Source organism: Ylistrum balloti, unplaced genomic scaffold, assembly GCF_031769215.1.
Source record: "Ylistrum balloti isolate Yb309-2 unplaced genomic scaffold, AGI_CSIRO_Ybal_v1 Utg370364, whole genome shotgun sequence".
NCBI lineage: Eukaryota > Metazoa > Mollusca > Bivalvia > Pectinida > Pectinidae > Ylistrum > Ylistrum balloti.
The window spans coordinates 241,160-264,624 of NW_026782257.1; the positions used below are offsets into that span (position 1 = coordinate 241,160).

The following is a 23,465-nucleotide window of genomic DNA, read 5'->3' on the forward strand; positions in this document are numbered from 1 at the left end:
CAGTTTGTGTTCACGTTTGGTTTTTGTGAGATAAACAAGCACTTTTATAGTCAAACCTCTACTCAGAGACCATCTTCAGTCTGGAGGGTGGTCCCTCATTACAGGTGGTCTCTTAAAACAATATCAGTCACCTTAAACATAATATCATGGTGGCCTCATAACAAACATGACCTTTTACATCAGATTCAGCTGTCCCAAATTAATTTCATAATGGCCCCCACAGTACTGTTAGAGTTACCTTGTAAAATTAAATGGTATTCTGAAGGATGGTGCCTCACTACAGGTGGTCTCTTAAAACAATACCAGTTACCTTAAACATTATTTTACTGTGGCCTCATAACAAAGGTGACCTTTCAGATCAGGTTCAGTTGTCCTACATTATTTCAATAATGGTTCCACAGTTAGAGCTACCTTGTAAAATCAAATGGTAGACTTTTAAGAAAGATAATTTCTTCAAAATAAAAATGTATGGTCTTACAATGGTAAATCAAACTGGTTTAATATCTATCATTTTATGTATAATGTACCTCATGTACTCTAAATTTCATTGTTATTTTTAGAATTTGATGGCTCTCGTAAAAACACATTTGTATGTTACCTTGGATCTGGAGTGAGACCAGATAGATCCTCCACATCTTCTTTCTTTTCACTTGGTTCTCCCAGCATGAAATAGGTGTTCCTGTCAATATTAATTAATTGTTTATACAGAGTCCATGTAAAATTTAACGTCCTGATAACTCTACCAAGTATTCATGATAATTCTCTGTAGACATTAGTAATATACTGCAGCCATTACTGAATCTATGTACAGTAACGAGCTCCTGTAACCATTAATATGCCCCTGTAACCATTGACAAGCACCTGTAACCATTAATATGCCCCTGTAACCATTGACAAGCACCTGTAACCATTTACATGCCCCTGTAATCATAAATGTGTCCCTTTACAATGAGGTTATTAATAAGTCCCTGTAAATATTAACAAGTCCCAGCAGTCATTACCAAGTTCCTTCTACTATAAATGAGTCCTTGCAGTCATTAATAAGTTCCTAACAATATTAACAAGTCACTGCAGCAAGTCACTATTTATTCATTAATGAGTCCCTGCAGTCATTAATTATTTCCTACAGCAGTAAATGAGTCCCTGTAACCACTGTAGATGACCTTTGTATACAGTGTTATCATATCCCCTTATGGAGGGAAATTGTTAGAGTGATTCAGGACAGGATAGGACACAGAATCCTTCTAAACATAGAATGTCAGGGGCATAGAAAAGTTTAATATTTCTTAGTCAACTGCCTTCAACAAGTAATTCTAAATTTAGCACTGATGGCTGTCTGTATATTTCTCTTTCCTGTACAAAAATGATATTTATGGATTTACCGTAATGTTGGGAAGTCCTCAAGCAGACGGAGCATGCTGTTGTAGTACGCAATGATTTGTCCTCTCAGAGAAAACTGAGCCATACGACGATTAAACATATAACAGAACTCTGAAATCAGGCTCCTGTGACAGAAAAAAATAGAGTCTAGAAAGTTTTACACATACATACATATCCAGTTGTAAATTCATGACTAAACAGAAAAAACGTTTGGAAAATCCAAAACCCAAAAAACCAAAATTTATCTTACTGATACTATAGCCTATTTGCAGTATTACCTTTAAGCTTTTACCAGTAAATTCTAAATTTACTTTCAGTAAAGTCCAAGTAATTTTACAATCAAATCCAAAATCTACTTCCAATATACTCCAAGTTTAAACAGTTAAACTCTAAATCAACTGAGAGTAAACTCCAAGTCTATGCAAATTAAACAGGTTTGTACAATTAATATCTAAATCTACAGTCAATTAACTTGAAGGTTACATGATTAAGTTCCAAATGAAACGTGACTTCATCGTAAAATGTTTAAAGTTCTATATAATTATTAATATAATTTGAAATATTTGGAAAACTTTTTCTCTTTGACAAATGTTCAAGATTAACTGACTCGTGTGTCTATTCTGTTTCAAGTATTAACCTTTTTAGTTTCTCCATCTCCTCTGTGTTCCTAAGTAGCATGCCCATCTGGCTCTTCTTGTGTACAAACTGATTCAGCATCAGGTCTCGACTAGGGGTCTGTGAGAATAATAAAGTAATATTACAAATATTTAGTGTATTCAATTACAAACATGTGAAAAAATGTATGAAAAAAAATTAACATTGATTTTTTTCAAGGAATGATTTTCCATTACTTTGATTATAGAGAAATCAAACAAATTTATAACAAAATTTTCTACAAATCAAAAATACTGCCATAATGCTTACAGCATGGTTAATATATCATACAAATTTTGTTTAATTAGTAATTCACCGTCTGATGAAGTTTTCAGCTGCCCTGTCGAAAAATCTTGCATCAACTGGAAACAAAGAATACTTTCTTGCATTTGGAGTATATAGAATTATAAATTATCACCAATTTGAACAAGTCACATTGCCATACCTTTTCCAGTTTAATGGAAACAAAAGACTCAGGGAGGGGTCTGTTGCGGGCTGTCCTGCCCAAACCTTTAGATCCAAGAGCAGTTCCCCCAGTTCCACTTGAGAAGCCGGTCAACTGTGTTAGGGAACTTTTCTCACTCTTTGTTTCTGTTGGACTCAATCTTCCGCTACAAAATGTCAAGCATTTTCTTTTCTTACTGGATTATAAAAATGTCAGCAGTTTTCTGGTATAGGATTTTTCTTCTTTTTGATGAAACGGAGATTAACCTGACTGCTATATTTCATCAAACCTTTGGAAATGCCTACTTATTCTTTGACAATAGAGAATTAGTGCAGCACAAACTGACTTAAGAAAGAGCAATGTAAAGCAAATATTTTGTTTTATAATTATTCCAAAAGCACAAATTCTAATTTTCTTCTCATTAGAGACTAAACAAGATGGGCAAATTTTCATTTTTCATATCCATTCACCCAAAAGAAATTCCATAGTTTAATAATAAAAACAGATTTTAAGTATGTCATTTTGTTTCCAATTCATATTGCCAAATTGGGCAAATTACGATACAATTAAATCACTTTTACGAATAATCAATGGAATATTCGCAATAATTCAATAGCAGGTTTTAAAACAATGATCTTGAGATGTACCTTTTGAAATTCTCTGGCTCTTTTAATGGTGTACAGACATCAACAAGCTGAATGGCACTCAGGAGGGCATTTTTCTGTACAATCTGTGCCTTCAGTACCGCAGATAAACTTTCTACACCACCAGGGCGCATAATCTGTAAATAATTTCAAAACTGTTAATTTTTCAAATAAGATTATGTTATATGAAGTCAATGAATTTCCTAAGGTTCTACATGGACTGACAACAGAACAAGTCCTTTGTAGGATGTGTATGTTGTACATTACATTATCAACACCACAAACAGAGACAACACTGTGTAACTTGTATCAACTTTATTTCAGTTTATCGTAAGCTGTTCCTCAATGGTTTGTCTATTTCTAGCAAACTGTCTATAAAATGTTAAATGGCAAAAAAATATTAATATACATTTACTTACCTGCAGGACACCCTCTCTGCTTCGAAAGCTGAATCGGCCAACATGGCCCTCATCTAACTCATGTATGGCAAGAAACAGATTAATTGGTACGTATCTGTAGACACAAAATGATGAAATTTTACACAGCAATCAATGGAGAGGTATAACAGGAGAGAAACAAAGAAAATGGCAATTTGAATAACTGTATTATTTCTCTTCCAGGAATCTTACACAAGAATTTATTTTTTAAAATACTGGATGTCAACAATAGATAAATGATAAATACAACTAGTTTAAGATCCTGCTTTGAGGTAAACCCAAACATTTTTAAGATCTGGAACCAAACCTACAAATTCCTGAAGGAGTCATGGTTCAAATACTGCCAAACGTTCAAAGCATTTTTATCATGCATTGGTATGGTTGTGAAACATCTGACATAGCTGTGGAATTTCAATATTATTTGAATTGAGCTGCATACATTAATGAAGGAATTACGATAAGGAAGTATACAAGAAATACCTGTCAGCAGCTGATTCTTCATCTTGGTCCTGGGTCATGAAGGTTGGTGGAGGTTTCCCAGCATCCTCCTTGTATGAGGCATACTCAAATTGGACAAAGCGTATAAACATGTGAGATTCATGGTAACCCATTTCCTCCGCCTGCTTCTTATAAATCTGGAAGACAATGAAAACGGTATTCACTTTTCATGTAATTTGGTTTCATTTTTGAATTTTTTTTTCATTTTCTCAGTATTTAAATTCTAAATTATTTTTCTACAGATGAATAATTGATTGAAAAGATAATGAATGTGAAAAAAATTTATTGATATGACCAGAATTTACAAAAGTTGTTATTCTTATCATTAGAACTTTTATCAAAGTCGGCATGGCAAATTATTCAAATTCTATCCTGCAGTTTAAAAAATCATATTGTCTCAAAGTTTGTTTGATACTTCCATACAATATTGCAAATGCCTATTTTGCATTTTATGGGTATAGCCTTTAAGTAGTGGGGGCTGCGGTAACCCTTCCACCTCTGGGTTGTACATTTGAGATCTACATGGGGCAGTTGGCAGGTACCAACCACAGGTTGGTGGTTTTTCTCTAGAAACCCCAGCTTTCCTCGACCAATCAAACCCGGCACATACTCAAATGCTCTTGGTCGTTAATAGGACGTAATACAACAATATACCAAACTTAAGGTAGTGACCTTGTATGTATCAAACTAGATGATGATCCCCATGCTGTACAAGTTCTTACCTTAGCCAATATGTCAGTTTCCCATGCGGAGTTAATCAGCCTGTATCGATAGGTCAGTGCCTGTAAGAGAACCAGTTACAGGTAAATGTACACAGACACACTTACTCAACCAAAACCATATGTATCTACTGTCGGCACCAAAGAATGATATTCATTTAACATAAAACAAAATCAAAACAGTCTTTCAATAGAAAATCACGTCAATAGCATTTTATTTTCTTATTTTTGTTTATTTTTGTTTATTTATGTTTGTTTTTGTTTATTTATGAACTTTTCAGGAATAGAACCATGCTGTTACCTCCATAAGTCTACCAACAGTGGCCAACATTATGGCCTGTCTCTCCTTGGCTGGTTTTCTTTGTGCTTCCTCTGCCCCCTGTGTGACCATGTTCTGGGCAATTTCACACATAAACAACGGGTCATCAGCAAACACTTCAGAAAACAACTGAAACAAAATGAAAACAGGTGTTCATGCCATGTAATACAATACCTGTACATTCAACAACAGGGCACTTTAAAGGGGAAAAAATCAGATAATTTTCTCAAGGCTATTCCAGTGAAACATCTATCTCAGCCTCGGACTCTAGGTTTTATTTAAGTACAACCCATTTAATTAAATTGCTAATTTCCTTGGAAATAAGTTAAAGGAAACCACAGCATATACAGAGTGATCTATTTTGGAATACTGGCATTAAGTACAGTTTCACTTGAGTAGCACTTACATCTTTCTCCAGTTGGTCGGAGTAAGATTTCCCAGGACGCTGCATTTTGCTCCATTCCTTGTTGGCTGCCTCCAGCATCTTCTTTTCTATAATGAGGGCATCGTAAACAGACTCTGGTCTGTGGGCATGTATTAGTTCCTATTGACCAATAGAAAGACAAATATCTGTGAGTTGGAAAGTTCATTGAAGTATCAGTAGCGTTTATTTTCAAATTTAAAGTACATTACACTTTTGCAACACAAATTCTTCAATATTAAACCTTCAGTTTTGAAGTGATGTTTCCCTTTCATTCAAAATAACAAATTTTGTAAAAGAAAAAAATACAAACTTAATCAGAATTACACCAGCAAGAAAAACCATGATAAGAAAACTACATTTCAAACACATAACAATAAATTATCATTCATATAAAAAAGATGCATATTGTATAAAAATGAAGAAATGATTGTTACTATGTGCCTTTGAGAGAAGTTGTACTAACCTGTAAAGCATATTTGAGAGCCTCTGGAACTTTGCTGGCCATGGACAGTGATGTGTGGAACTCCAGCATGTAAACATTCTTCAGGGCTGGTCGACTCAGGTTCACTGAGATTGGCTGTTTCGGGATGACACAGAGAGGCAGGCCAAACTCCGAGTCCCCCTCCCGACACACTTTCTGTGTATACTCTCTTTGTTGCTCCACCTGGTAGGTGATTGAGAATTTATGAAATATTTGTCATGATGAACTGAAGTTGTGGTACTTCGGAAGTTTTAAATGAAGCAATAATGCATGAAAAGGTCTTGAGTGAATTCAAACTTAAATCTTCAAACAGGATTATTGTCTTATTACTGCAATGGCTTCATTTGTAACTTTGAAAGAGAAATTACGAAATTCAGGAAACAAAAATTTCAGTTGATGTGTTCGCTGTTTATTTTGTCATGTTTACGTCTGATTTAATCTTTTATTATTTTGAACCTCTTCTTCAGAGAATCATGACTACAGCTTTCTACTGTCCTAGTGAATACAACGACAGTGTTAATAAAAATGGCTGCAAAAAATTCTTAAAAGAGTAATGTTATTTTTCTGCTACAGAGAATATCTAAATGTGTACAGCATATTATCAATCCATCCTTATTTGGTTTAAATCTTCATAAAAACTCCCCACAATAACAAAAACTATTTTGTTTACACGTTATATCTAAACTGACCTTGTATGAATAGGATATGTCTAAAATTACCTGTCGGTCAAGCATGGCCTTAACCAGTGATGTTGTCTGTCGCATTATAACACACTCTGTTCTGTAGGTCTTCACAAAGTATGTTGTATCAAAGTCAAAGCGAGGCCGCTTGTAGATAAGGTTGGTGATGACTTGTGCTAGGGCTCTTTTCTCATCACGATCAAACACGTGTTGGTAGGCCTCTACATAACAATCCACTAACTACAGGACCAAAATTTAAAAAACAAAGTTATTTCTGTGCTCATATCAAATGCAATTTATTTGAATCATTAATCAAATTTATTATCAGGTAATATTTCAACTACCTGGTATACAGGGACATCAATTATGTTCAAATTCTAATTAAAAATCTATTGAAATTTACCAATTAAGCTCGAATTCAATTTTATTGATAAATTCAATGGATAAACTGAAACAAATCAGACCTGAATTCCTTTCCTGTTTTTTTTTTCATCATTTTTTTATCTCTGGATCATACTAGTTTTATCATCAATTTGTAGTGCAAATAAAATCAAAATAGATTTTATTTATAGAAAATTGCAAACATGTTTGCAAAAATATGTTTAGAAAATGCTATATATTTTCAAAATTCGTCTTTGATTTACTACAGTAATACTGTAATGTGCTAGTAGCAGGTACTGACCTCTCGTTTACATTCCTGATAGGCAGCCTCATTCGTCCATAGATCCATCAACACCCCAAACCTGTCCACCTCTTGATGTGCATAGCTGGCGATGTCGAAATCTCCAGGACCCATCTCTGATATCTGAAAGACATCCATTCCAAGAGGCAAATGTTAAATATCTAATTTGTTTTTTAACAAAACACATTCCAAAATCCAAATCATATCATGTCAAGTATATCTTTTAAGTCTATTTTTAAAGGATGATCCTATCAAATGTATGATCCCAAATTTACCTGTCTACGCTTCATCGAATCTGATGATCTGACAATTCGTGACTGCTGTCGTAGATCTCTGTCTTTCTCTATATAGTGGGTAGCCACGAGCAGCAAATCTTTCTCCAAATCCCTGTGCAATAAAATAAAAGGCAAACAATGTTTCAAGGGAGATAATAGAATTATACCTATTGACTGAAACACATTTTGTCCCCACCCCACACCCCCAACATTTCAATAAATGAGGAAATGCATTGGCAATATCAGTGAATGAAAGCAATTTTTGCAGATTTCGTTTTACTTAGTGTAAAACTTTTATCCTTAGGATGTTGTAAGATGGCATTGACCTTTTTCTCAGATTAATCTTTGACCTTTATTTTAACTTTCCCCAAGACTGACATTAGCCCATGTAGTTTTAACTTCACTAAAGGTCAGTCCATGTAATATATCCTTGATCTTCCCAAGTGACTTATGATGCCTGTGGTACATGACCTTGAAAATCTAATGACCTAACAAGAGGTCTGTCTAAAGGCAACCTTACTTGAGGTCAGTCTCTGCCGCATCATAGATGATGAAGTATCCCCGCTGATCATGTACGTGAACCCGTCCTTCCTCGATCGTGTAGAAGTCATCATGATTGTCAACATCAGCATACTGTATGAACTCAGCTTCATTCAACCTTTAAGAAATGGCAATAATCAAATTTCAAACATTTTCCACAAAACAAGACATATCTATCACATGAATATACAATACCAGTTTTTACAAGTAGAAGAAACTTGAAACTGTTACAATTTGGAAAACGTCAAATCGTCAACAATAAAGGATTTATCCGTTTTCATATAAAAGCTGTTAGGTAAGACTTTTTTGTCTTAACCTGTAAAATATAAGTTAGATTAAAGTTTCTCTATAAAAGGTAAAACATGATAGGACTTTTTTTTCTAGATCTGTAACATATAAACCCAGGTGCTTACGTAAAAAAAAATCTTACCCAAGGTCAGGGGTGGGCTTATTACAGAATAATGGAATAAATTTATTATTGTTACCAGACATGAGATTTTCGCCAGATAGATACAGGATATCTTACTTGTAGTCAGCGGGGGTGTTGTGGATGTAACCATGGTTACCAATCCCTCCGCCTCCTCCAACTGTTCCTTCATGTTCTGTGGATCGTCTGTGGTTCTGTGGGCTAAGTAAGCAGAATAATTCTATCAATGACAGTATTAACAGATACTTAATAAATAACAACTAAAAATGATGAATATTGAGTAACTATAGATTTATCAATGAAACAAAAATATCTGACAAATAATTACAACTTTGTTTTCAAAATTTCCATTATCTGTTTAATTCTAGAGAGAATTTTGTATCCCATATATTTTAGATATGTTTTACATTTGAAAATTTTGGCTTATAAAGAAATACTGCTTTAAAACAAAAGGGAAATTTCCACAACTTATTTGAATTTATTTCACCTGCATCATTTAATACCAAGTATGTATTTTAATGAACAATATGACTGTGATGAGAAGTACTACTATCACAGTACACCTGGCACTGGTCCTTACTACTTACAAAGTCTTCTTATAGTCACTTCCTTCTTGTGTAAGCCCAGCATCATTTATACAGAGTGTTCTTTCTAACGATCGGTAGTAATTCAAACAACTCAGCACCTGTAACATGTTCAAATCAGCAGATAAACAGTATATCAAAAGGAAAGCTACTTCACATCAAATTAAGAATTTTACAAAATGGAAGATGGACAGCATCAAAGATATTTTTAATTTGTAAAGAAATGACTGACAATTTGGAAATATCAAAACAAAACCTTTTAATATATCTAATGAAATATTCTCTTGTCTAAAAAGTGTGATAATTTTATAATAGAGCTTTCTATACATAAATATTATGATGAAATGTTGATTTAGGTTTCGTGATGTCAATTATGTTTATTAACAATACCCATTTTTATATCATATTTCTATTTTTTTCAATATCAGCTTATAGGTACCTTACAATACTAAAATACTAAACTTTAATATACGTCTTTTTTTAATTCTTAAAATTTTGAATTCCATTTATGAACTATGTTCCTCGGTTTGTAATACAGGGTAACAGGAAAATTATGTTAATTCTTGTTTTTCACAAAATATGAAGGAAACAAATCTTTAATCTGATTTAGATTTCAATGTATGGTTGACGTACTGTTCGATGGAGGTCTCGGAGTCTCAGATGTCGTAAGTGTAGAAAGGAAAGGTATGCCCCCTGGACAGTGGCTGGATCTGTATCCTCCTTCCCATCATCCATACCTAGAAAGGAAAAAATTGTATTATTAATAAACGTTTCTAAGATGTAGCTGAATCCTCCAAGTCCACAAGGTCAGAAAATTTCTTTCATGAGATTGTCAGATTACTGAAAAATTTGTCATCTGACAAAATGTTGGTTAACAAATAAGCAATGTATGATCTTAATACAATGACATTTGTTTGTTTGTTGTTTACTTACTTTCTTTTTTACCATTAGAGATATGATATTCTCTACTCTAATATCGTACTTCTACTTTACAACTCTAGCTTTATTCTTCTGATAAAAAAAAACTTCTATTCTTAGCCTATAGCTAATATTCTGCTGTTTATTATCTTTGGTTTTAACCCACACTACAACTACCAACCAGTCAGGTTAATTCTACATAAACCCCAGAACTACACAAGGGTAGAACATACTGCCTATAAGACTAGTCAGTAAGGAAATCTGACCTAGACTTTACCGAGTGAGTTAAACCCCAGTTGTCATCTTTTATATATCTAATTTTCTTGCAAACCAAATGTACTGATACCATTTGTATTCTGTAATAAACCTGAGGATGCAACACATTAATCTCAGCTTAAGACAGAGGGGTGGGCTTATTGGAGAACAAGGAAAAAATCAGCAGCAGACATTTTCACGGAACAGTAAGAGATATAGGTGGACTTATTGCCAGTTAATTACAATTATCACCAATGTTATTTTTAATTTGATTGTTTGTTTACCAGGTTAAATTGATATATTAGTAAAAAGAAAACAAGAAAAAAGAGAAGAATTCTTTAATTATCTTTCAGACCTCAGGTCAATTTTTGAGTTCAACTAGCCGACAGTAACTAATGAACTAAATGTTATTTATGTGTATACCTTCTTTAGTACCAGCTGAAAATTCAAAAGCTGAATCTAGAAATTTGTGCAAAAGAACAATGTGAAATAAAAAGAACAACATTGTATACTCATTAATAAAAAAGGCAAACAAAAACACAAAAAAATTGTAATAATACATGCTAAGAAAAGTAATAATAAAATAATTTAACGCATTGTAAAATGATATGATCCATTCACTTCCCAGCATGCAACTTTGTATTAATCAAAATGTTTAGTAAAGCATGAATATTAATCATTGATACACAAAATAAGAATTTTTTCTAATACAAAATACAAAAAATGACAAAATACAAGCAAAGTTACTATCATAATGCAAAGAATATATGATATTTTAATAAAGTTAGAAACACAAGAAATCTTAGCAATAATTATTAATGTTAAAAAAAGCTCAAGACATACAAACGTTTTTAGGAATCAAATTTACTTAAAAACTTAAGCTTTTATGTGAATCAGATCTTACCCAGCATTCTGACTGTGTTCATATAATCATAACTGTCTTTACGTTTCCTGGCGCTTGAAGCTCGAGACTGTGTCAAATCAACATTTTCTATCTCTCTGTCATCAAGCTCTCGACTCTCATCATCAGCATCCTCACTGCAAAAGAAAAGCTTGCAATTGTGATAATGAACATCAACAAATAAACAGTGTATAACAAATTACAGGTACTTCTCAGAACTGATATTACATATAAATATATCAGTTCAGTAGAATGAAACGGAGAGACACAAATATCAAATGCAGAATTAATTTGTTAATGAAACTTGAATATATTATAATTTTAACAGAAAGATGATATGGAAATAGTGATGAGAATGTATAACCTGATCTAAAACAATACTGATTTTGATAGGATAAAGACATTTTATGAATATTTTAAATGATATTCTCCATCTAGTATGGTAACTGCCTATCCTACAATAGGCCCAGGGAACCATAACATACAGTACAATCTGGCATTTCCATACACCCCTACAATAAATGTGGGTGGACTTATAGCTGAATAAGTATGGTTACAACAAATTTCTCGTACCATCCTATCAAGGAGGCAGACTTCAAGCTTTTTACCCAAATTTTAAACATGATAATACTTCATTACTATTCTATGATCTTTACAGTCCAATATGAAATACAGAAAACAAAGTAAGGTATGCTGATTTCAAACATTTATGAATTAATTTGTCAAAAGTTTGAAAAAGTTACTTCACCCCAACAGAAATTAAAAAACATTGGCAACTAAAAATTATTATATATGTCCTACTCCGAATCTTTAAAGGTGTCATGCATACTTAACATATGTCAGATTACACAATAAATATGATTTCATTTTCAATTTTATATATTGCTTTCACAAGAAAATATGAATATTGTCAAATGAATATGATATGAAACTGATTGTTAATCATCTGACTTTTACTGAAAACCATAAAAAAAAATTTACTCTGTATAACGGTCTGGATTGCTGTAGATCTTCCTCCAGGTGGCAGCAGTGTTGTAGCAGGCGTTGGACTTGTTAGAGGTTACAGAAGCAGGAAACACTGGGACTGGGTCACGAATTACAGCTGCATGGTCTCGTAATATATCTTGTACTCTCTGAGATAAAAATAAACAAGTTTTAACTTCAAAATATTATATTATTTATCTTTTTAATTTCCAAAACATAACCTGTACTTACCTTCTTCAAAAAAAATTCTACAAATATGAAAAAAAAAAAAATCCTGAACTCTCCAAAACGTATCAACAATAAATCCTAACTCTTAAACATTATGAAACCCAGTATTCTCTATAGATGAAAAGCAAATATTTTTGTCTAGACAAAAACAAATTCCAAATTCACAAGATATCATAAATTAGTACTGTTGTCTCCATGTATCAAAACTAGTGTCAGTCATTTTATTTCAATTACAGAGTTATCTTTTACTAATTACAAAACAGAAAAATATATTATTAAAATATGAACAAAAAAAGGTTACCATGGCGAAGTAACAAAATCAGTTCAACCAGAGACAATAGAATAAAATCTCCAATCACAAACCTTTGGATCAGCCATACTCAGGAAACCATATTTGATTTTGAGGATCTCATCAGTTTTATTGGCTTGACGTAGCTGTGTCCATTTTTTTTCCTGAATTGGTTCTTTTTCAGGGCGTAGGCGAATGTAGGGCACCCAGTTAGCTTCCTGTCTGAGAGCATGTGTTGAGGAATCAGAGCCCCAATTCTCCATTCCAATCTATAATAAATAAAATTGTTTTTTTGTTGAATATCAGTTTTTGTTTCATAGTAATGCTTAATGATACTTAGTTTGGAGCACAAAGGCTATTGTAATGACATAAATCTAAACATCATAACATCTAAGGAATTAGGGGAATCATTGAGCCTTTTTATTAGCATGTGAAGTATTCAGATAGACTGATTTTATGGTAAAACTAGATAGAGTAGAGAACTTAACTCTCTGTTAAAATAACACTTCACAACATTAATCATTAACATCTGACTTCCCCTTCTGATGTTGTACATTCATACCTCTACACGGTCATAGGCCTTAAAGGTTCTCATGTTTTCTTGACGGAGGAACAGGAGTCGGAATTTCCTGTTAACAGCTGCGTATAACTCCATTTCATCTGCAGGAGTGTGTATGCTTTCTAAATCCTGTAAGTATATCATTATAATATCAATCCCTATATACAAAGACTGTTTTTTGGTTTCTGAGTAAATTTCTTTATTTCAACAACACATATTTAAAAATGAGTAACTGTGATGTTTGACATTCATCCCTGCATTCTGCCTTTGATAGCTGACTCACATCCACTTTGCATTGATTAACACCCCAGAACTATTTACGTACCAGGATTGTGACTTGAATCTTATTGTATGTTAAAATATAGGGGAGGCATTGCTTGCTTATTTCTCTTCAGCGATAACACAATCTTTAAAATAGGAGCACTGGGTCAATATATATTCTGATCTACATATGAAGTTTATGAAATCAAAAAATTCACAAAATTTATGAAAATACATACATAGTTGATTCCATATATGTTGAGTAGGAAACTGAGATGAGGCTTAAGAGAGGCAAAATCGATCACATTAAGTGGAATCCCAAGTGAACTTTCATCAGTGGCCAGGCCTCCACCTACAAGACATCAATAAACGCATTACAATTTTTAAAGTTTCTTCTTTTGACCAAAGTAATGAGATTTTGACTTTCATGCTGCCACTGATTGCTGTAGTATACAGTGAACTATATATATAAAGACTGTGTATGTCAATAAGGTGAGAACAAGTCCATGATTAAACACATCAGATTTCAACATAAATTCTTCTGATTCAAATCATCTGCATCATTCTTATATTTACTGATTGTTGAATGATTAAAAACAATTTTCACTAAATGATGCGTAATTATTTCTTAATTGTAAATTTACGAACCTGCAGCAGCAGCTGCCATTGTGAAAGCTGAAGATGGAAGTGGGGATGTTGTCAACAGATTGGCACTGATAGGTGGTGCTGAAGGCACAGTGTTTGAGGCTTGTGTAGATGCTGCTGAGCTAGGACGAGATGACCCTGGCTTCGGCTTCTGGAATAAACCCATGTTGTCATCCTGATAACGCGATGCAATTTTAGAGGCACTTGCTGTATCCTCCTGGAAATGAAAATTAGTTTGTTCATGTTAATCTGTAAATTTTGATTTCAGATAATAAAATAAATCAAGGTTAGTAATTCTCTGGATGTCAAGTCTTAAAAAACTCTTATCAAAGGAGATATCATCAATGGATTGTTTCCACCATCTCCAAGTCTATGCAATTTTTAAGTGAATGAAAAATCTAAATACAAGACATTTATCAAAAAGAAAAAATCTTTAGTCATACCTACCAGTGTCAACAGTTTGTCCACATGACTTAAAGATGGCGGTTTAAAACGATTTTTCAGAATTTGTACTTGCACACATAAATTTCTTATAGTACTTTTTAAAATCTAGATAAAATTTGAATTCTACAAAATTATCACAGAGTGGCTGTTATTCTTACCAAGTCCTCTTGGTCTTTACTTGGTGGTACAGTGTCAGCTCTATACAGTATGGGTAACCAATGAAGTATCTGTTCAATGGGAAACATCAAAAGTCAATTAAACTAATATTCTATTGATCTGGCCTTATTTAGTTACTGTAAACTTTCATCATCTTCATTATATTGAGAAATATGTCAATATTGTTACTTAACCCTGAAGGGTTCAATGTTGAAAAAAAAAATCAATGCAGCTGTTTAAAACAGAATAATCAAGAAAATGAGGGGAGGGGGCACTAAAGAATAGAAAGTGAATTACAAAGGCTTATAATGTACATTGGAGTCATCTTCTCAAAGGCACATAGCATTACTATACATGACAAACTGAAGTGTGTATCACATGACCTGCTGAAGACAGACACCTGAAGTATGGAGGGCAATTTTACTGGGAAGGTATTTACGGCTCTTCCTTCCTTTGCATGTGTGTCTTTTTTTGTTAAATCTAATAACATGCAATTTCTAATTTTCATACAAATTTAGATACTTCAAGTTTTAAAGCATGAATGTCAAAACAATAATAATTTATCAGAAAAATGAAACTTTTCAAAATAAAATACTAATTGAAAGTACACATTTTGGTTGGCTGTCTTTACCATAGCAGGTACTGTCTTGTCTTGGCTTTAAATCTGATACACACTGTCAACATTGATTTTTATAGCTAAGTCTGAATGGAATGTCACCAAACTAGACAGTCAACCATTAGACATTTTTTTTTTCAAGTAGCAGTAATATTATCAGTTGACAAGTTCCTGAACTGTTCAATGATTGTAGATAGACCTCTTTGATTGGAGTTCTGTTCATTGCAAAATTACCTTGAGAAACTGATTTGGGGTCCTCATAGAGTACATATGACATGTCAGCCATCGCAAATAAATGAGAAGGTCATCCATCTTTACATAACTCATTCCAGAGTCATTTCCAGCCAAATAAGCATCTCTAGCTCCACTCAGTCTCTTTGCCCTTGCGACACAGTCATTGAACTCTGCTACAATACGGCTGCAATTGTGAAATGTGAAACATAAAACATACAGAAGCTTATCGTTGAGCATAATACCATCTGGAATATCTGCCTAAAATCTCTGCATTATTAGAACATGACTTGATACAAGTACTTTTATATTTGCTGCTCTATTTTTATGTTTAGTGTATTCATTATTCATAAAATGGAATAAAAAACAGTGGCATTTACAGTGTGACAAATGACATTTCTATCCGACAGGCTTAAATAAAAAAAATTCATATATACCACCATGTACATCTAAATTACAAAGCCTAGAGACGAAGGTCATGTAAATGATAAACTTGTGGAAGTAAAATAAATGTAAAGTTTTATTCTTCCTTTTACATGTTATATCACAGCTGTACATACGCAAGTCGCTTGGTGTAATGAGGGTAAAGTGACTCTATAGTACTGGTGTGTTCACAGAAGCGTTTCCATCTCAACATGTGTAGATATTTACAGTGGATAAGCTGCTGAATTCTCTCCAGAAAATACTGAAATTATAGGAATAGTTATAATCACAATACCTATAAGTAACACTTATTTCTGTATTCATTTTCCTTCATACATTTTAAGCTTCTTTTCATCCACCATAAAATAGCATCAAATGCCATATTTTCTTTTTTACCTGAATACCAGACAAACATGAGTGTATGGCATGGACATCTTTTCTAAACAGAGGTAATTTGTTTTCATAAAGTATTTGGAAAATTATTCTCATCCAATAAATATGAAAACTGGTTAATCCATGTTCTATTGAAAAAAATCTAATTTTTGGTTTAACTTCTTTTAATGATTGCTTTCATCATTAAAATTTCATCTACAATTAGGTATTTATACAATATCAAATGTATTATGAAATTTTTGATTGGTCAGAATCTAACACAGTACAAAGATCAACAAACTGACTACAGGGGCATCATACCTGGGGTAATTTATACCCAGTAATGATTTATTAACAGTAGATAACTAATTCTCTTATCAAATCCTCTTTAAAGCAGATTTTTTTTTTATCAATTTCTGACACATCTTAAAATATTTGATGATCTTATGATATATTTACTTAAGTTAATTTCTAAAGCTACAACAATGCATCTTTATATATCCAGTAGAGTAACCTAGACTTTGTACTTGCCTGGTGCAGAAGAAGGGGCAAACTTTTGGGTGTATATTCCAGAGAATCACATGTCATCATCTCTTCCTTCATCAAGTCTGCCTGAAGCTTCAGAGGTTGGGACTCACTCACCTGTATCACAGGTAAATAACACAGAATGTTACAGAGACAGAGAATTACTAGTCTGTATCACGGACTCACTGGCAAATTACACATAATGTTACAGTGGCTCAAAATAACTCTTCTACATCATAGGTAAATAACATGATAATATTATGTTACGAGATTGGGACACACCTGCTTTGTACTTCAGGTAAATACCGTGCAATTAACCAACCAAATATCATCTAACAATTTGGCCATATGGAAAATTACTTACCTGCAGAAGCCGTGATATCACCAGTTTTCTTTCCAGTTTGAAATGCTCTGCATCCTTAGGAATGTGAACAGAACTGAAAAAAAAATGTCAACATTGGTAATAACCCATAGCAGATATCATTATTTTTTGAAATAGACCATAACATTTTTGTAATTCTGTGATCAATTGCTTTCATTACTGGAGAACTAAAGATTTCATAATTTTTACAACACTCCCTTTTTATTATTATTCAACTAGCAAATGGAAGTAATAGTATTTCCTAACATACACTAAACCATCATACAGCTCAATAAGTCAAGAAACTATTAAAATCTGCAAAAAGACACTGTAATGAGGACATATTTAAACCAGCATTAAAGGTCAACTAATTAAGTGATCTTACACACTAATAAAAAAGAAATGTGTCTATACTAAACCAATATAAAAAGTTCTGGAAAAGACATCTATATCTTTATTTGTTTTGTCACTTTTGGGAAAACGACCAAGGGATATTTTTTTTAAATAATATCTGAAAACAAGAAATGAAGAAAAAGAATTAAATTTGGTCTCTTTCATGAGTGGATCAAGATGTAAGATCCCAGTATGATAGAATTATACAGTATATATAAGCTACCTTATAGGTTTGGCTGGAGTTTGAAATAAGAGCTCATATTCCTCGACTGCTGCCTTCAGTTCATCGAGTTCCTTTTTCAGGTCATGGTCCAAGTCCTGTACTTTCTCTGAAGTACCAGGTTGGTACAAATCCGATAAACTCATCATCTTAGAAGTCCTCCGTTGGCAGCGCAACTGTACACGTGAGTCTATAAAAATGAGTTATTGCCTGTTTTATCTAAAATCAATTGTAAGCTTACAGCACGAAAATTAAAAAAAAAAAAAAAAACAAAAACAAAAAAAACACACACCTCTCCATTCACTAAAAGATAAAAAAAATGTCAGTTTTGGAATTTTGTTTCTGAAGAAAAATATTATAGCAAACAGCAAATGTTATACAAATATCAGTAATTGAAAAAAAATGCACCATTAACAATATTTGCAGGTCGTGTAAATATCTTGAAATAATCGAAACCCGGGGTGTTTTAATGATGCTAATACCAGCAAAATCGTCAGCCTGTTGACTGGTCAGTGCTCGGTGTTGCTTCAAACCCGGTAATTAATTAATGATCGAGATGTATTCCATACACTTCAATCTCGGATGCAATGCTAATGGAATACTTACTCTTATTACATCGTGAAGTTTGGAGAAATCATTCCTGATGTTTACATTCTGACAAGTGCGTTCCGAGTCACTCAGCAACGGCAATCTGCGTCAATAAAGTCTTCGCCTAGATAGTACAAGAGCGGCTAACAAGACAAGCGTATTGGGGATGTCGGATAAACATTAAGGAACGATAACTTTTGATAGTCTAATTCTATGTTGCGCTCTCGTGTTATAGTAGATAGTCATGTTACACCTATGAGTTTGTTTCTCACAATTTTTTTTATTTAATGATATACAAAACTGCATCCGTTCCCTAAATGCATTATTAGTTTATTTTAGAAACGCACGTATATTTTATCAAATATTTTCGAGAAAAAAAACACCTGAAAAACGAACGGTGACTTTTAGCTTATTCTTAAAAGTAGTAAATATGATTTCGAATTCGGTAAAAGTTATTTGAGTATTCAAATATCATTTATAATATTTCATTATTAGAATCAATAATCTCTTGAAACGTACAAAAAAAAAAAAGACAAAAAACAATGCGCCATGTAAATTTTGGTTAATCGAAGTAAGTAATGCTACTTTCCTAATGAGAAATGTGAACCACCAGACACGAACATATTGGCACGTAACCCTGGAAGTAACAAGCACGTTCAGCTTCATCAAACTCAAGGAAATGGAATATCAATCAATAAGATGATTGTGACGACCATAAAAAAAACTTCAACATAACCCGATAAACTTGTATATCTCGAAATACTGATACGAGTGTTTGTCTGTCGGCTGTCAACATTTTGAATTCAACTAACAATTCGAGAGATATTCACAATCAACCACAATAACTATAACAAAGGGAAGAGAGAGACATTTTATGCGAATGTCGCAACAGGAATCGAACCCGGATCACTGTTGTTATAATCCACGATTCTCAGACTTGATTTTCACAGTAATTCTTTACTCAAAAGCAGATCACATAAAAAGTTAAGCTTTGAGACAATACATTTCCTGTTTTTGTATGTGCTCGCTTGAATTTGAACTGTGACCATTCTGCATGCTGGATGAACACTCCATATGTTATTTTCTAGGGCCATTCCCTTCAAAGTTTATCTATGAAATGAAAAGACCTTGGCCAATATTCAAGGTAATTGTTCCAAATTTCAAGGGAAAGGCATTGTATTTGATCTGCGACATTTCCACGATTAAGCACAACAACCGTACGAAAAAATATTATATTGGCCTACCGCTTAAGGGAGTCGACGTGACAGGGTCCTGATCATTGGTCAAGTCCAGCTGAATATATTACTTGCTAAATAGAGGTAAAGTGACGCAGTGGTAAAAAAATAAATAAATCTCAGGTATCTGTTGGACTAAGATAATCAAACTACTATCTTTGATAACTTAACAGAAAATACAGATGTATGCATGACAAATTTGTAAAAAAAAAAAAAAATATTTACCCATCACGATTCAAAATCACAGATACACAAATAGTAACAAAACCCCTGGAATGATGATATTTTCAATTTTTTCTTTTTTTTTTCTTTCTAAGTGTTTAAAAGTTTGCTATCTCCAATGGCATTACACATATATTCAAGGTGTTCATCTCATAGTTCTTAAAATACTTTTGTAGCTTCTTCAAATTAAACAAAATTTTACGGCATTTGTTTCTGAAAGCGGTAAAAGCTGTTATGTATACTTTGGAGTTGAAATACGTGTTTGCCTGTTTTAAAATTAAATACACGTACATGTAAGTTTGATTTAGATCCAGGTTAAAGGTCAGTGAGGTGAGATATAATCGACAAATTTCTATGACAAGCATTGAATAACAGAAGTTTGGGAAGTGATTGTTATCACATGTTGTTTTTAAGCGACAATAACAGTAAAAACTAGAAGTGTCCCGAGCAATAATGACGCTTGACTTGACCGTGAGATTCGGGCTAACTGCAACGTCTAATATTTACACGACTGTTTCGTCAAGAGCAGAAATCATGAATTTTTATGCGCCACGTAGATGTTAAATCTTCATTCTTTCATACAAAATGAATGCCTTCAACCAAGGAACAAGCATTGTCAAAGTTTTTTGAAAGACTGACACCACACATCAAAATGGCATTAACTCACTGGGCCTGTTAAGTCATGTAAGTCAAAAATTCCTTTTTTAAACCCAACAAAAATTCAGTTTGAATAAATCTATCATTTATGTCCTGGAAATATATCAAATCACGTCAACGAGATTGAGAGATAGTTTGTGACATCACAGTATGTATCTACGTATAACGTCATAATTGACATCCTGAATATCAACAAACATTGGCACGATTTCTCAAAGACTTCAATAATGGGCTGTTTTGCCTTCCTGAAATGTCTGAAACGTCGTAGGAAACCAAAAATCCATCCTTACATGACCGAAGAAGAAATGGAAGGTATACCACCTCAAGTACCTTGTGGCAAGAAGTACTATCGACTGAGACTTGCTCCACCGCCACGTGGACTGAAAATCTTATTCACCTTCCCCATTTGCACTAGAGACGTGAGAAGCACTTGCTGGATCAGGGACAATGACCCAATCTATCCATGTCCACCACCGCCACCTCCAAGTCCTATTCCGGTTAAAGCCGACCCTGAGCATCCAACTCTTCCGTCACCTGCTGAAGCCGATTCTTCTTCAAACTAAGCAACCGTATACTCCGCCCTTGACATTCGACTCAACTACTTGTACATTGTCTGCCTTGAAATTCAAGCTCTCTATCTATCTCCCACTGTCTAACACAGAAATATTTGCTGAACAAAATGACGAAAACACTAAGAATTGATTTAAAACAATACTTTCATTGACAGTCACTCTGTAAGCAACAAATGATAATCTGCCAAAGACGAGATAGAGGAATGTTTCTTGAGCGAGCATCCTATGTGAAATAAGTTGGTTGCCTTTCTTTTAAGGAGACGAACCAGAGCCAGGAACAATGTCAGTGGTATTCGGTTGAAATGGACAGACAATATTTACTTGCATGTTTATTTGAATTTTAATGCAAGATATACTTATCTAATAAATATCATTTTTGTAAAATATATTTTATCATTTTTTATTCTTATTTTGTGAATTTCTAAAGGACTTGACAACCAACTGACACGGGATCAAACAAACTCTGTATTTCAGTATAGAATTATAGATTTTGCAATCACCTTGCTTCCGTCCGTCTTCTGTCCGTGAATAAGCTTCGGTGTTCTCGGGAGAAAATGAGAGCTCATTCTCATATTGTGCTGACAGTCTTCAAATTGGTCTTAGCTGTGAGACCAGTGTTGATTGTGGGTGTATTTTGTAATGTTCAATTCGTAATACCATTGACATATGTTAGTATGCTCCTCTCTTGTCCTGGTCAAAGAGTTGTTAAAAAGGACAGATACAGTGTAAGTGAAATCTACCAAGTGTACTCTTTTTGCATATTCGAAAATCTACACGCATCACTCTATTCTGTACTCATTTCTATGTCCATATGAAAACAACAATGGCATTTTGTACAGTTTAATAACAGGACATATCTAAATATCCTTCAAACTTCACGTGCATTAGTAGTACTCGTCTCCCCTAACGAATTCTGGCCGCCGATATGTAAAATACTAGTTCCGATGAAAAGTTGTAATAAAATCGTGTCTATTTTATTTTTATTTCACCAGACAACAACGCTCTCAATATGAGGGGAATCAGTTGCCAACATACTATACAAACAGTTACTAAAGTGGAAATGTTTGTATTAACGATATATATATTTGTTTGTTTACTAATTCGGCTTATCGCCCCGAGAACAGACATTTGGAGGCGGAGCCGCCTTGTAGTGACTGGTGGTTACCTCACTGATCATCATACGGGACTTGAAGGCCCACCACATGCTATCCATAGCAATTAGGCTAGACACAACCACGTCAGAACAGACGGGTTCATTTCCGAGATATAAATAAATTTGTGCCGCCGCGTGGTTTGCGTAGGTTGGGAGATTACCTCCCTTAGTGGAACTCGTGTGTGTTCATTTAGTTTACGTTTTGCCTGTGTGCGGTTGAGTGATAGGAAATCACAACTTATGCACAACTTGCAGCGACCACGGTGTAAGTACTGTAATTTTCGGAAATAATAATGACTATTAGCCTAGGCTCTATGATCTTATTTAGTTGTATTCTGATCACTGTCATTGAAAATAACTGTTAATTTTCGTTATTGTTTTACCGGAACACGTTGTTGGACAGGATGGATCATAATGACGTTATTATGAACTCTATAGATGGTGAATTCACAGTGAAATGAGTGTACAGACAGTATTTAGAAATAATTAAGGTGTAACTGTGGAGATTTAATTTATTCGGTATTTGCTTATCGGAGACTTTTAAGTTTGCGCGATTTTTCAATGTATGGAAGCCCTTACTTGTGATAGATTACATTGCGAGATACGATAGGGATAAGGTTAAGTTTGGTTTTCCACTAATTCTAATGTCCATTTTGTTTGTTTCTTGTTACAGACTTTTACCACATTGTTACCATATTCCCATGAATCACTGGCATGAAAGGGTTAACTGGCTGAACTTTGTATATATATATATGCAAAAATTTCGTTTGACCAAACATAACTTACAAGAATGCACAAGGAACCTATGGCTTCCATTTCTTATACTGGTTCATATGGCTGTAGCGGAATGGTCATGCCAAAGCCGCTGGGTTCAATGTTAAACATTTATTAGAAGAGAGACATTAACACGTATCGTGCATTAATGTTGCACACGACAGCACAGACGATACTACATGATCTAGTCAAGGAGTTCACATCACAGTAGCAGGTGCAAATGCCAGAAATAAACAGAGACAGTCTTACTGACTAAAGAATCCATCCGTTCACCCGGAGAGATATAATTCAAAT

The 23,465-nt window shown here is 33.7% G+C and overlaps 1 protein-coding gene across 1 annotated transcript in view; it reads right to left on the bottom strand.

Moving 5' to 3' along the window:
* Positions 1-18,119, bottom strand: part of LOC132553890 (uncharacterized) — a 39,231-nt gene extending 21,112 nt beyond the window's left edge. The window contains exons 1-30 of the mRNA XM_060218179.1: positions 17,974-18,119; positions 17,361-17,433; positions 17,003-17,113; positions 16,237-16,361; positions 15,680-15,863; positions 14,832-14,900; positions 14,233-14,446; positions 13,824-13,936; positions 13,327-13,452; positions 12,839-13,033; positions 12,245-12,396; positions 11,267-11,400; positions 9,823-9,926; positions 9,193-9,290; positions 8,705-8,806; positions 8,159-8,296; positions 7,639-7,750; positions 7,360-7,486; positions 6,721-6,917; positions 5,984-6,184; positions 5,503-5,640; positions 5,079-5,225; positions 4,781-4,840; positions 4,032-4,195; positions 3,543-3,636; positions 3,127-3,260; positions 2,480-2,645; positions 2,018-2,115; positions 1,383-1,505; positions 599-679 (exon numbers count right to left, since the gene is read on the bottom strand). Of these exons, the coding sequence (XP_060074162.1) occupies positions 599-679; positions 1,383-1,505; positions 2,018-2,115; positions 2,480-2,645; positions 3,127-3,260; positions 3,543-3,636; positions 4,032-4,195; positions 4,781-4,840; positions 5,079-5,225; positions 5,503-5,640; positions 5,984-6,184; positions 6,721-6,917; positions 7,360-7,486; positions 7,639-7,750; positions 8,159-8,296; positions 8,705-8,806; positions 9,193-9,290; positions 9,823-9,926; positions 11,267-11,400; positions 12,245-12,396; positions 12,839-13,033; positions 13,327-13,452; positions 13,824-13,936; positions 14,233-14,446; positions 14,832-14,900; positions 15,680-15,863; positions 16,237-16,361; positions 17,003-17,113; positions 17,361-17,433; positions 17,974-18,119 (3,926 nt within the window). The remainder of the gene's footprint in view (positions 1-598; positions 680-1,382; positions 1,506-2,017; positions 2,116-2,479; positions 2,646-3,126; positions 3,261-3,542; positions 3,637-4,031; positions 4,196-4,780; positions 4,841-5,078; positions 5,226-5,502; positions 5,641-5,983; positions 6,185-6,720; positions 6,918-7,359; positions 7,487-7,638; positions 7,751-8,158; positions 8,297-8,704; positions 8,807-9,192; positions 9,291-9,822; positions 9,927-11,266; positions 11,401-12,244; positions 12,397-12,838; positions 13,034-13,326; positions 13,453-13,823; positions 13,937-14,232; positions 14,447-14,831; positions 14,901-15,679; positions 15,864-16,236; positions 16,362-17,002; positions 17,114-17,360; positions 17,434-17,973) is intronic.
* Between the last annotated feature and the right edge of the window lie 5,346 nt (positions 18,120-23,465).